The sequence below is a fragment of the Barbus barbus genome, assembly GCF_936440315.1.
Source record: "Barbus barbus genome assembly, chromosome: 46".
In the NCBI taxonomy this organism is placed as follows: domain Eukaryota; kingdom Metazoa; phylum Chordata; class Actinopteri; order Cypriniformes; family Cyprinidae; genus Barbus; species Barbus barbus.
This window is the reverse complement of record NC_136724.1, coordinates 425,001-440,034: the sequence shown is the minus strand read 5'-3', so window position 1 is coordinate 440,034 and position 15,034 is coordinate 425,001. Positions and strand designations below refer to the sequence as shown.

The 15,034-nt window shown below is 40.9% G+C and overlaps 1 protein-coding gene across 2 annotated transcripts in view; it reads right to left on the bottom strand.

The window, feature by feature from the left end:
- The window catches only part of dnajc13 (DnaJ heat shock protein family (Hsp40) member C13), a 70,395-nt gene that overhangs the window by 30,320 nt on the left and 25,041 nt on the right, over nt 1–15,034 (bottom strand). For both annotated transcript variants that reach the window (XM_079408739.1, XM_079408740.1), the window contains exons 5-20: nt 15,012–15,034; nt 13,404–13,604; nt 13,116–13,322; nt 12,946–13,041; nt 11,647–11,738; nt 11,404–11,570; nt 9,211–9,290; nt 8,957–9,126; nt 8,259–8,358; nt 8,060–8,167; nt 7,827–7,982; nt 6,719–6,775; nt 6,520–6,641; nt 6,375–6,450; nt 6,196–6,291; nt 5,224–5,364 (exon numbers count right to left, since the gene is read on the bottom strand). The exon at nt 15,012–15,034 is cut by the window's right edge and continues 19 nt beyond it. In XM_079408739.1, coding sequence (XP_079264865.1) covers nt 5,224–5,364; nt 6,196–6,291; nt 6,375–6,450; nt 6,520–6,641; nt 6,719–6,775; nt 7,827–7,982; nt 8,060–8,167; nt 8,259–8,358; nt 8,957–9,126; nt 9,211–9,290; nt 11,404–11,570; nt 11,647–11,738; nt 12,946–13,041; nt 13,116–13,322; nt 13,404–13,604; nt 15,012–15,034 — 1,892 coding nt within the window. The remainder of the gene's footprint in view (nt 1–5,223; nt 5,365–6,195; nt 6,292–6,374; nt 6,451–6,519; nt 6,642–6,718; nt 6,776–7,826; nt 7,983–8,059; nt 8,168–8,258; nt 8,359–8,956; nt 9,127–9,210; nt 9,291–11,403; nt 11,571–11,646; nt 11,739–12,945; nt 13,042–13,115; nt 13,323–13,403; nt 13,605–15,011) is intronic.

Sequence of the window (15,034 nt, the reverse complement as noted above, 5' to 3'; positions counted from 1 at the left end):
GTGCTCTTTTTTAATCACGAGATTTACATATGAAGGAGAAAACTATGGTGTTTGAGGCTCACTGTATGTCATTTCCATGTACAGAACTGTTATTATTTAAATATGCCAGGGTAAAGACAGTTTTTCATTCTATGGCACCTTTAAATATTGCCGTAAAAAAACTAATGCTAAAGAGCGAATACATAAGGGATAATGCACGGCTAGCTGTACATTGAATGATTTTAATGCACAACATGAAGGTAAGAACCACCTGACGCGAAGCTACGGCTCGTTAGCTTAGCATTCTGCCCGCTTCAGATCAGAAAGAGATTAAATAGTGCGGTAAGATCACATTTATTTGAATTAATTAATTATATTTAGCTACTTTAATTAATTATTCGAGAGAGAAGGAGAGAGAAGTGACAGTTGCCTGTGTGAAGGCTGTTTCTCAATTCCAAGAACGCAAAGAACGGACTTGCGTTCTCGTGGAGACCGGTCTTGCCAAGCTTCCTTAGAAGAACGAACTCGGAAGGACGCGAGAACACAGAACGCACACTTATGAGAACTGAGATGTACTGCGTTCCTGCTTAACTGCCCGCATAGTCTCAGCATAAGCAGCGGCCAATGAACAATATTACAAAATGTCATAATTTATTAAAACATTTCATACTATATATATATATATATTACTATATATTACTTAATTGTATTGTGTTTTATTTTACAGCGTTATGTGTTTTATTGTTAAGATTCATTTTACTATACCAATAAAAATACAGACTTTCTCCGGGTCTTATAACTTTATTAAAATTAACCAAAACAAAACGATAAATGTTTACTTTCAACTTCAAGAGCCGTCAAGTATTTGCGAGAGCGAGTTTAAAGCTTACAGGCTTCCGTACACCGGCCGCCCACAACGTCTTCTGGGATTTCTAACGGCTTTCTTATTTTCAAAAGAGAAATACTGTCATGGATGTTTACAGAGCAGCGGTCACCTTTTTTATTCTAATGGGAGAGATGGACTTTTGTTTGTTGTTTGTTTATTTCCCTCGCCTACCCATTTCTCTTCTCTGGATGTAAATGCAGCCACTGACACTTTATGCTCTACCTTAACCTCTTGTCTAGACGACATCTGTCCTCTCTCCTCCAGGCCAGCACGGGCTGCTCCTTCTAACCCCTGGTTATCCGATGTTCTCCGAGAGAATCGGACCAAACTCAGAGCGGCAGAGAGAAAATGGCGCAAATCAAACGATCCGTCGGACCTGAGTAGGTATCAGTCTTTGCTTTCATCTTTCTCTACTGAAGTCCACACTGCCAAATCCTCACATTTCCACAACAAGATCACCAGCGCTCCAGACATGCGTAATCTCTTCAGAACATTTAATTCTGTCCTCTGTCCCCCTCCTCCACCTCCCACCACTTTGATAACCGCTGATGACTTTGCCTCTTTTTTCACAGACAAAACTAGAACAATCAGCAACCAGTTCTCAACTCCGCAGGACCTCCGATCAACCACATCCACCGCTCCAGCTCCCATCTTCTCCTTCTGTCCTCTCACCGAGGCAGAAGTATCCAAACTTCTCCTCTCCAGCCATCCTACAACATGTCCTCTCGACCCGATCCCCTCACATCTTCTCCAAACAATCTCTCCCACACTCTTACCGGCACTCACACACATTATCAACACATCTCTCCTCACAGGCATCTTCCCCACAGCATTCAAGCAGGCTCGGGTAACCCCACTGATCAAAAAACCTACATTAAACGCTTCTCTTTTAGATAACTACAGACCTGTCTCTCTCCTTCCATTCGTAGGGAAAACACTCGAACGAGTTGTCTTCAACCAGCTCTCGCGGTTTCTTTCACAGTACAACAAACTGGATGCTAAACAGTCAGGTTTCAGGAGTGGCCATTCAACAGAGACTGCGCTACTCTCAGTCACTGAAGCCCTGCGAAAGGCTGATTCCAAATCGTCAGTCCTCATTCTGCTGGATCTCTCTGCTGCTTTTGACACTGTCAATCATCAGATTCTCCTGTCTACCCTCTCATCACTGGGCATCACTGGGATTCCACTTCGCTGGTTTGAATCCTATCTCACCGGTAGATCCTTCAGGGTGACCTGGGGAGGGGAGGTATCCAAACCACATCAACTGATCACTGGAGTTCCTCAGGGATCGGTTCTTGGACCCCTCCTCTTCTCCACGTACACTACATCGCTGGGTCCCATCATACATGCACATGGCTTCTCCTATCACTGCTACGCTGATGACACACAGCTCTATCTCTCTTTTCAACCAGATGACCCAACGGTAGCTGCACGGATCTCAGGCTGCCTGGCGGACATCTCGGCATGGATGAAAGAACATCACCTACAGCTCAACCTGGCAAAGACGGAACTTCTGGTCTTCCCTGCCACTCCGACTCTACGGACTTCACGATTCAGTTCGGCTCATCAATGATTACCCCATCAACTTCGGTCAGAAATCTTGGTGTAATCTTTGATGACCAGCTGACCTTCAAAGAGCACATTGCAAAGACTGCTCGTTCCTGCAGGTTTGCACTACACAACATCAGAAAGATCAGGCCCTTTCTGACAGAGCATGCTGCGCAACTTCTTGTCCAGGCCCTTGTTGTTTCTAGACTGGACTACTGCAATGCTCTTCTGGCTGGTCTGCCATCAAACACAATCAAACCTCTACAAATGATTCAGAATGCAGCGGCACGACTGATCTTCAACAAGCCCAAAAGAGCGCATGTTACACCTCTCTTCATCTCCTTGCACTGGCTACCAGTGGCAGCTCGCATCCAGTTCAAGACACTGATGCTTGCGTACAGAACTACCACAGGCTCAGCACCCTCCTACTTCCACTCACTATTACAAACCTACATCCCCTCCAGAAGTTTGAGATCTGCTAGTGAGCGACGCCTTGTGGTACCATCCCAGAGAGGCTCAAAATCACTCTCCAGAACATTCTCGTTCACCATTCCTGGCTGCTGGAATAATCTTCCCACTCCTATCCGGAACGCCGGATCCCTGGCAACCTTCAAGCAACAACTGAAAACTCATCTCTTTCGGCAGTATTTGCCTTCATCCTAAACTCAAAAAAAAAAAAACTTTCCCTCTATCTTTCTCTCCACCTACTAGCTTGTACTTATTTGAACAATGACTGAGACTTGGTGTTACGAGCACTTCCTCTGTCTGACTGCCTCTTCAAGATGAATCGCTTTGTGTATTCCCCAATTGTAAGTCGCTTTGGATAAAAGCGTCTGCCAAATGACTAAATGTAAATGTAAATGTATTTTATTATTTTGTGCTGTATTGTTCGTTACTGTGTTATTTCTGTTTCAAAAGCCAGTAATAAATAACACTTTAACATCTAAAGAGTGTTCATGTGATTTTATACATTATTAAATGTTAGGAAATGAATAAATGCATAATAATCGTCATAATCGTAAAACCGTGATTATTCATCAGACAATAATCGTACCAGCAAAATCTATAATCGTTGCATCCCTATACTTGGGGCAGTCGTGGCCTAATGGATAGAGAGCTGGACTTGTAACCTGAAGGTTGTGGGTTTGAGTCTCAGGTCCAGCAGGTCCTGATCTGTTCCAATACTTTTTGAGGGTACTGTGTGTGTGTGTGTGTGTGTGTGTGTGTGTGTGTGTGTGTGTGTGTGTGTGTGTGTGTGTATATATATATATATATATATATAAAAATATAAAATTACTCAATATATAGAATATAGTGTATATTCAATAGTAGGGGTGGAACGGTTCGTGGAAAAAACCGAACTGTACGGTTCTCCACCCATGGTTCGGCACGCGCTAGGACCGCAGTTCAACTTAAATCTGACAACGCATCTACAATATGGTTTGTTATAAATAACACGTAAAAAACCCCAGGGCTCGGCTAATGTAGCCTATGCTTCTGTTGATGGCTGCGCATGCTGGCTTCCCAGTACATTACAACAACAGCGATGAAAAAAAAAAAAAAAAGTGGCCAAACCTCTTGTTCAATGCGAGTGGCGTATATGCTGGAATATGAGCATTTATTCCGTCGTCACCCAGGTGCTGATAGCACGCGCACAGGTGAGACCTGAACTAAACTAAACTCATGTCAGCTTTGCCAGAGCCAGAGGACGCGAGCTCATCAGAAGCAGCAAACCCGCGCAAATATTAAGCTCTCTCTGAAGTGTTGAATGGACAAATTCACACAAACATTCTGTCAAAATACCCGTCATGGTAAGTATCCTATAGCAGATATAGCCGGCTGAGCGTACAGTATCAGTGCACTGGATCAGTGCCTTCTCTTAAAGTGACAGCACTTTCTTAATATTAATCAAACAGCAACAACAAACCAATCACTCACTGCTCTTGACTGAATCGCTTTTGTAATTTTATTAAAGATTTGTATTTAATTTATACAGTCAAATATGCAATGCTGTTTTACATTTGATTACTTTATTCAATTTCTGTAAAAACTAAATGCTGTAGACCTACCTAAACCCCCCCCCCCCCCCCCCCCCTGAAAATCACTGTTTATTTTATTTGTATCTTTACTCTATTGTATGCATCTGTGCTGTTGCTTGTATTTAGATAGATTATTCTTATTTTCTTTATTTTTATTAGTCAGTAAACATACCGAAACCGTGAATCTAAAGCCGTGATACAAACCAAACTGTGAAAAAAGTTGAACTGTTCCACCCCAATTCAATAGGTATATAGAATATATAGAAAGACAAATGGACAATTATGACATGAAAATAAATGACCAGCGTATCAGCAATAGCTAGAATTTGATCCATTTTTATTTATTTTATTAAAGTTTTTGTAGCTGTGAAATGAGGGCAGTGCTATCAGATACAGAGACAGGCACAGTGATGGTCTGCAGATGTTTAGTTGGCTATGAGGATCATTAGATCTCAAGAATTAGATCTCCAGCAAGCCATGTTTGAGTGTTTATTATTAGTAAAGACCAGAGACAGAAGATTAGAGAAACCCAACAGAGCCTGTTTTGAAGAAGCATCGCACATAATAACCCTAACCATAAAGATCAGCTGAACAGATCCAAACCAGACCAGCAGAATCAGAAACCAGCAGATCCAGAACAGAGCAGGCCCTATTAAACAGCCCAGCTCTAGCAGCGTTAACATGCCCAGCATTCAGCAGCACTAACTCCATAACTCAATAACTGATGGAGCAGCAGCACTAACAGCAGAGAGAGCGGCAGACGTCACTCACCTCCTTCTGAGCGATGCCCATCTTATCTCTCCAGTGTATCAGCACAATATCCGCCTTCTCTTTGGCAAACTTCTCCACCTCTTTAGCAGCTTTGCCTGCGATGCGCTGCCACTCCGGGACTTTATTCCTGCCAAACTGGTCCTGCAAAAAAATTGATATATATTAGTGGTTGATATGGGTACTACAGTCCGAATTCTAGATTTTGGAGAGAGTAGATTCTCCTCCTCAGACTCGAGCGAGCGTATCTGTGTTTAATAGTCCTCTGGTCAGAAACTTTTAGATGGACTGGACGCTGAGGCTTTCAGGTCAGGTTGAATCTGAGATCTCTAAACCAGTTCCTTTGAAGGCTTCTATGGCTTCCAGCAATATGCTGTGTTTTCCAAAACAAAAACAGACGTTCCGACACGGAGCACGCATTTCAAAGTTACTGGCTGTAGAAACAAGCATGTGAACTTGGCACATTTGCTAAATATCTATAAACATGGTATGTTTATGCTTAAGTTCAGACAGATTTTGGCCTGTTTAGATGTTCATTAAAAGTGTTTTTTCACACTACTAGAAAGAAAACATTTTTATACACATTTTATAAATATAAGTGTTTATTGTATTGCGCCTATAGATTTCCATTCCAACCAGTTTTTTTCTTACACCAAACTTTACAGTTTTATTGAGGGGTGTGTTTATATACACCATGCTTAAAATGTATTTGTTTTCTGTCTGTTGACTGTTGTGATAAAAACAAGAATTATGAGCCTGGCTTTATCCAATGTACAGATTTCTGTATGTAAATGAGTGCATATTTAATTAGATAATGCCTCATGTCATATTTAAACAACATTTAAGAAATCCTGTAATGCATAAAATGTTTGCGATTCTTAAAGTTATCAATAAATTGAAGTATGGTGAGATCTGTTAGTTAAATGTTTACTCTCTTCATCCTGTAGAGATCTATAGAGAGCTGGTCACTCATACCGTGGCGATCTTGACATTGTCGCGTATGTGCATCCTGTCCACGTCTTTCTCAGGCACGGGGTCAGCGCTGTCCAGATACGCCAGCAGACCGGTGGGCTAAAGGACAGACAGCGATTGAAGATTTCAGTGTTATTTCTAGAAGAACAGCGTGAGTGAATGTCCAGTCTGTGTCCGCTCACCAGGATCCTCTTGAGCAGGTTCAGGGCGGTGGGGTTTTCTGCCGTCCACAAACCCACCAGATGACGACTCAGCTGCCTGCGTGTGATAAAACAGAGATCAGCCCTGCATCACAGTGTGAGATCGATCAGTCTGAGCTGAACTGACCTGTTGGTGAGCATCCGCTGGTCAGCGCTGACGGTGAACATGGATGTGTGCAGGTGTCTGGGTAGAGCTCCTTCACTCAGAGCCAGCTCCTGCATCTTAGAGGCGATCTCCTTATCTCCCTCCTGACAGACGACACGCGCTCGGATCAGACACAGAGAGAACAACACAGACACGCTGAAGGAACAGCGGCAGGACTCACCTCAATGATGGCCTTCATGATCAGACCCGCGCCTTTGATGATCGCCATCGACGGATGCTGCGAGAGAAAGACCAAACACACTGCTGTTCAAAAGAAGAATTCATCAGGGATGCATTAACCTGATCAGAAGTTTATAATGTTACTAAATATTTCTATTTCAAATAAATGCTGTTCTTTTGAACTTTCTAGGGCCCTTTCGCAATGCAGAAAACACGGACGGAATCCAGTTATAAAAATTTAATTTACTGTATAATGAGGATTGTCACGGAATTTGTCAAAGTTTGGATGAATTAATCAAAAGTAGGTCATTAGACTTAAATTTAATCGTGATATGGACCATTATCTGTAAATATTAAGCTGCAAAAAGGCTTTAAGTATGAATCCTGCATGTTCTGCGTGTCTCTGTGTGAATGAATGACGCAGACGTGTGGTTTTGTTTACTTCACACAGACTGAAGCACGTGATGCTCGTCATGATTTCAGCGTCTGCCGTCTCACTAAACACATGAACATCTCCAGAACTGCTCTGAGAGTCAATCCATGAGCATTTTACCCTTTTATTTGAGTAAAACTACCATCATATCATATACACACAGAGGCAAAAAGCAAACATTTTATAAATTAAGTTGGTTTTATGCATTCAGATAATTAGACATGCTTAAACACAGCATTTGAATAAAATTAAAATAAAACAGAATGTGAAAAAAAAAAAAAAACATTTTATAGGTCCCTAAATATGTTTCATTTAACCATTAACCAGGAGTCCAGAAAAATTTAAACGGAAAAAAATAAAACTGATTTCATAGGGCCTTAACTTTCTATTCATCTGTGAATCCTGAAAAATAAAATGCATCACAGTTTCCACAAAAATATTGTGCAGCACAACTGTGTTCAACATTGAACTAAATCAGTATATTATTATGATTTCTGAAGATCATGTGACACTGAAGACTGGAGTAATGATGCTGAAAATACAGCTGCAGATCACAGAAATACATTACACTTTAACACATATTCACATAGAAAACAGCTGCTTTACACTGTAATAATATTTCACAATTTTCCTGTATTTGTGAAGAAAAGAGTTTTGAGCACATGTGACCCCTGACCTGGAAGAGCTTGAAGAGCGTGCGTCCATCGGAGGCCACCATCTCCAGCAGCATGTCGAACTGCTGGCCCTCGGTGGTCTCGCTGTAAGGAGCGCAGAGGGCAAAGGTCAGGAAGTCCAGCAGCGAGCTGATCACTAGCGCTCCTGTGCCGTGGTCCTGGTGAAACAAACACACCGAGTGAGCAAAACGCCGCTCGCTGCTCCTCATCACAGATCTACAGGCCTGAGACGCACCACGTTACTGATGAACTTCTCCAGGAGGTTCTCCAGGAACTTCTTCGAGGAGAGCAGAGAGGCTTTGTTCAGCTGCTCCTGCCGCAGGTCGTAATCATCGTGCATCGGCTGCACAAACACACAGGCCATGTGTTACCACAGAGACTTTAATGTGAATCTGTAATGTGAATCTAGAGCAGGTTTAGAGAGCTTCACTTACACACATCAGCGCACACAGCATGTCTATGGCCGCATGTATCACGCCGTTGTTGTTTCTCTTCAGTGCTTTAACAGTTTTTACTCCCAGCTTCTCTCTAAACCTGCAACATGCCCATAAATTATTTTATTTGTAATATAAAAATGTACGTAACATTATAGATGAGCCAGAAAAATAAATACAAAAAAACAAAAAACTAAAAAAAATCACTACCAAAAAAAAAAAGGCATTTCTGATAATCCATTCAATATTTGCATGTTCAAATACCGAATGAATGCTAGATGTATAAATAGTGGACAGGAGCACAACTAGTCAATTCATACATCTCAGTGACCCAGAAATAATGATATATGACAGAAAGATTAGAGAGAGAGAGAGCAGATGTAAAGCGTTTAAATGAGGAAGAGAGGAAACGTACAATAGCAAAACAAATGGTTTCAGACAGGAGAGACCGATGGACAGAAATGAGAAAGAAAAGGGGTACACTGAGATATATGGACTAATATTTACATTGCAGCTTCGAGTCCACCCATGGGACCAGACCTTAGAACAACAGAGTGTTTTATTAAACCCAGACAAAACCTGAGCGGCTCAGCAAGCAAACAGATGACAGTGAAGAAGAACAGAATCAACACTGCATTCATCTCAGGTGTGTTTAAGCGCTGAACAGATGTGCTGTGTGTTAGGATGCAGACTCGTACTTTGGCAGCTGCGTGAAGGCCTGGAAGCCGGCTTTGGACGCCACCAGACGCCTGATGGCCTGGAACTGGGCCTCCAGCTCAGAGTTGGGCCCCGGCAGCTCCACATCTTGAGATAAGAGCGCCAGGATGGCATTGCTGATCAGTTTCTCTTTGTTCTCTGAGAACAGACCCTACAGAGGAAGATAATATGAATTAGAATGAAAACACTGATGGCACACACACAGAAATGAAGCACAGAGTCGAGACACACTCACGTCCTGAGTGACGGCGTGTAATACTCCACTGTAAGAGATGTTGGCATTAAATCTGAACACTGCATCTGCAAAATTACCATCTACAAGAACAACAAACAGAACCAAGTTATTCCAGTTTACAACCAAAATAAAACAAAAAAGTTTGGAATTAATTTATTTTTTATTGAATGGATTCTTTACATTTCACACAAATTAATTAAACTTATATCAAGTAGTTGGTTTTTAGTATGTTTTCATTTTCAAACTTTTTAAATAACAATATAGATTCATCATATCTTCTATTTTTGGGATCAGTAAGATTTTTTAATGTTTCTGAAAGAAGTCTCTTCTGTTCACCGAGGCAGCATTTATTTGATCACAAATACAGTAAAAACTGTGAAATATTATAATAATGTAAAACAGCTGTTTTCTGTGTGAATATGTGTTAAACTGTAATGTATTTCTGTGATCTGCAGCTGTATTTCCAGCATCATTACTCCAGTCTTCAGCGTCACATGATCTTCAGAAATCATAATAATATACTGATTTACTGATCAACAAACATTTCTGATTATTATCAATGTTGAACACAGTTGTGCTGCACAATATTTTTGTGGAAACTGTCATACATTTTATTTACAGATAAATAGAAAAACAAAAAATTGCATTTATTTGAAATAGAAATGTTTTATAACGTTATAAATGCCTTTACTGTCACCTTTGATCAATTTAATGCATCCCTCATTAATAAAAGTACTAATTAAAAAAAACTTACTGACGCCAAACTTTTAAATGGTACTGTATATACAGCATCTCACAGAAGTGAGTATACCCCTCACATTTTAGTAAATATTTTATTATATCTTTTCATGAGACAACACTGCAGAAATGACACTTTGCTACAATGTAAAGTAGTGAGTGTACAGCTTGTATAACAGTGAAAATGTGCTGTCCCGGCGCTGGGGAGCTACAGTTCATTGAGGGAACCATGAATGCCAACATGTACTGAAGCAGAGACTGGGCCGCAGGGCAGTATTCCAACATGATAACGACCCCAAACACACCTCCAAGATGACCACTGCCTTGCTAAAGAAGCTGAGGGTAAAGGTGATGGACTGGCCAAGCATGTCTCCAGACCTAAACCCTATTGAGCATCTGTGGGGCATCCTCAAACGGAAGGTGGAGGAGCGCAAGGTCTCTAACATCCAAAATATGAGGGGTGTACTCACTTCTGTGAGATACTGTATATACACACACATTATCATGGTCAGAGCATAATTATCATGGCTTCTATTGATAGTTTTCACATGACGTCACACTCTTACAGGAACGCCCACCTGGCGGACAAAACGAAGCTTTGCTCCACTGACCGCCAGCTATATTTACTCAGATTGCATCAAGTAATAATGTAGTAAAACACAGATATTAAAAGGCGAAATTCAGTGGACACCTTATTGATGTATATTTTGTACAGGAAAGAGGATGAAGCCAGAATATAAATGCAATGTGCAAAGTTTCACATTAAATGGCTTCCCATAGAAAACGATTGAAAACACTGAACGTCATAAGCAGACTGCGTTCATATTCTGGTCTCATCTGCTTGCCTGTGTACACTACGTGATGATTACTGAATTTGATCTTTTAATATTACTGTTTTAAATATATTAAGGCACGTTAAGTGTTTTTGCAATGTTTTGTCGCACTGTTTATGATTGAAATATTGCCACGGGTACTTAATATGGATTGCAAATGGCCAAAACTTGCATTTTGTTCAGAAATGCCTTTGTTTTTTTCATTTGAGAGGTGATCTAAATATTTGCGGCTGGGAAACGCTTGTGCAGCAGTTCTATGGATGTCTTCGAGCCGGTCACGTGACTGAAAACTATCCATTAACTCCTCTCTGGAGCTGCAGTGATGGTGTATTGTGAGGTAAACGCAGTGTGAAACTGATCTAAGGTTTGTTTAAGTTCTCTGTGCTGCTCTCTCAACAGTGGGTTTTTACTAATATTAGCTGAAAAACAATCATAATGACCAGCGGAGCCAAGAACACGTCATTTATGAGAAACAGAAATCTAATTCCCTGCTCCACAGCATTAAAGATCCCTGCAGGAATCAGAGGACAGCATACAGTGAGATCTGATTCTCCAAACCATGGTTGACTTCAGATGATGGAGAAACACACTGTTTAATCTGATGAGTTAATGATGGACGTACTGGGAGGAGCAGCGAGGAAGCGCAGGTGCAGGCTCTCCACCTCCTCGTCCACAGGCGTGCTGAGCAGACCCCAGCGCTGGCCCCTGTGTGTGGGGACCATCTTCACACACACGTCCCTGTTCCCCGACGCCCGCACGCTGTCCAGCAGACTCGCCAGCAGAGAGTCCCTGCACACACACAGCAGGAGTCATTAGGATCTGATGAGGAACAGGAACAGGACAGGAGCTATCGCTGAGGCACTACCTTTCAGTGGAGCAGTACTTCCGGATCTGACCGCGGATGAACTCCACAGTGAACACCTGAGGATTGTCTGCATCACAGATCATAGCAAACACCTGCACACACACACACACACACACACACACACACACACACACACACACACACACACACGGAGACAGACAGGGAAAGTCACACACACATTCTGATTATACAAACATAAACACTAGTTTCTACATATGTAATTTTCATGTGATTTTAATGCAGTATGTGGCCAAAATGTCACAATAAGGAATTCAGTTCATGCTATTCCAAAGAAAAAAATCCTATCGTTTTTTTGTAAAATCACATAGTCTGTGCATTCTGGCTTATAATGCTCACTTTTCTACAATCCAAACCATATTCCTTAACCTCTGCCATAATTTTTCTCATTGAATATGCAGTTGTGCTCTGAAATACAGCAGTGATCAACATATTAAAAACACTAGTATTATCAGCAGCTAAAACGGTGTTAAGTCAGTTATTTCTATCTTCTGCTGGAGTGTGTCAGTAGAAAAGATCAGTTTACATTTCCAAACATTCATTTAGCCATTAATAGTAATAATCCAGTGAGATGTTTGAGATCTGATCTGATCATCATCAGTCTGTCTGGAATGACATGAAGAAACAGAACAAACTGAGACTAAATCCAGAAGAACTGTGTCTCTGCTTCAAGAAACCTCCTGCAAAGCTCCTGAGAAACAGAACAAACTGAGAAAGAGAACAAACTAGAGTTCTTACTTGAGGTTCAAGTAAGAACTCTAGCTGCTGTATTTTGGACCATCTGTAGTCTGTTTATCAAGCGTGCAGAACAACCACCCAATAAAGCATTACAATAGTCTAACCTTGAGGTCATAAATACATGAATTAATGTTTCTGCATTTGACATTGAGAGCATAGATCATAATTTAGATATATTAGACTATATAGACAAAAAAAATGCAGTTTTACAAATGCTAGAAACATGTTTTTCAAAGGAAAGATTGCTATCAAATATCAGTTTATATCCCACAATTCGTAATTTATCTCACAGTTCTGAGTTTAAATTTGGTAATTCATATTATATCAATATTTTATAGAAAAAAAGTCAGTCCCTTTTTTTAATCCTGTGAAAACTGGCTTCCATTAATTACTTTAATAATTTGGCAGTTAAAAAAATTGTGGTTGTTTTAATTTTTTTGAAGTAAATGATTTAAAATATAGCTTTTTTTATTGAAATGGAGTTGTTTCTTCAGTTCTCTCAGGTGTTGCTTCAGTCTGTGACTGAGCTGTGATCAGACGGACCTCTCCGAAGGGCTTGACGGTGACGATGTTGTAAGAGGCAGGGTCTCTCTCCACCAGACACGTCTCTGTGAGCGCCAGGATCCTCTTCACCGGCTCCTGAGACAAACACAGGCATCAGACGGACCCCACACACATCAGAAAGCACAGCGGATCTCCTGAGCTGATCTTACTGCGTGCCGCGGCGTGATCTTCTGCACGATGAACTCGGTCAGCGAGGTGATGCACTCGTCCGAACCGTACTTCCCCAGACGCTCGCCGAGGAAGCCCTCGAAGCTCAGGAGCTCCTTACGCAGCCGCAGCGTGATGCCGATGAAGTTCCCGGCGTGCTCGATCGCACTGCGAATGATCTCCTCACGGTGCTCGGACGCAAACAGATGCTGGGGAGAGAGAGAGAGAGAGAGAGAGAGCATTAGTTCTGAGCGAGTCACCGGTCACTCTGTGTAGAAGCGAGCACACACCAGTCTGTTGAAGCCTCCATACAGCAAGCAGAAGCCTCCCTGATAGTCGGAGAGCTCGGCGAAGCCCTCCACGCAGCGGTAATCATACGAGCAGATCACACGGTTAGTCTGAGGGTCGATCTGATCGATGCTGCCCGGAGTCACCTCCAAACACACGCTCCTCCGCAAGTCGCTCCAGTGGTGCTTGAAGCAGTTATAGCGCTGAGGAAACACCAGCAGAGCATCTTAAACACTTCACAGAGTGAGGATCACAGCCACTTCAGATCTGAATTTAGTCTGTTTAATTACGTGATGTACCGATTCATGATTTGCACATCAATTTGTGCTGAGAAATTACCCCCAATGTAAATTAACCTTGTGTAATAACAAAAGCATTGCATGGACAACTAGCTTTAGAAAGACATTTAGATTCAACATTACATTCATAATCAATAAATGGGAATTAATGTTTTTATTTTAATGAATACTGAAATATGAAATAAGCAGATTAGAACTCATCAGTTCTGCTGGGGATTTGATTGGAACTATCTTCATCTGTGAAATTGAGCAAAACAGACAATAATGTGTCTAAATTGTAAAGTAATATTACCTTGTTTATTGAACTGTTGTATAAATCAGTATCACATGATCAATGGTGCAGATATTAGTTAAAGCAGCACTCTTGCTGGTGTGATTAGCGTTGGGAATCGATTTAATTTGATAGATTCTGATTCTTTTAGATTCTAATGCGATTTAAAAATGAAGCCAAACATTTAGATATCAAACTTATTTATTCTGTGCCTCTTTTTGCAAAACATTTAGTCGCAGTGGAGTACCATGAAGAAAAATAAGCAGGACTACGAGCTGCTTGTGTGCAAAATAGAGCTGCATGATTCTGAATAAATTAAGATTTTTATTAGATTTTTTTAATGGAGATTGTGGTTCTCACAATTCTGAAGAAAAAACATTAGACAACTAAACAAAATTACATGCAATTTAAGAATGAATGATTCAATGACTCACTCAAGATTTACTTGTTTCGTTACTAGATGAATCAACGTTTTTGAATCATTCTCTTGAATAAATCAAAGACAAATACATTTTAACAGCTCCTTTTCACCCTAATGTAATCGATCAGTCTTTATTTGAACTGTCAAATTACTTTCAAAAGGTGATTTACGCACACAGGAATCGATGGACAGAATCAAAATTAATTTTACAAGAAGTATCCGATTCCTGATCTTAAGTATCTTAGAACTGACTTTCGATTCCCAACCCTAGGTGTAAACTATATCATTTGATAGAAATATAAGTGTGTGATTCTTTTGCACTCATATCTTGAATGTCAGGCTGATATAACTGCCTTCTATTAGACTGCATCACACGCCAGTCGTCCTGCATCAGGATCATCAGTGTAAGATGACGGACAGTTCTAAACGGGGCGCTGCCTTAAATGCATTAATCATTTTAACACTTCATTTACTCCAAAATGAATAACACCAATTTAGCTTGACAGCCCTATTTTAAATGTTTGGTGGCTGGAATAAAACATGCTCATATTTGATTGTGTTTATGTGTAAAATACAAATTTGTGTGTCACACGTCTTTCTTTGATGGGACAGTACTCACTCTTCCAGTGATTTTGCCCTCGG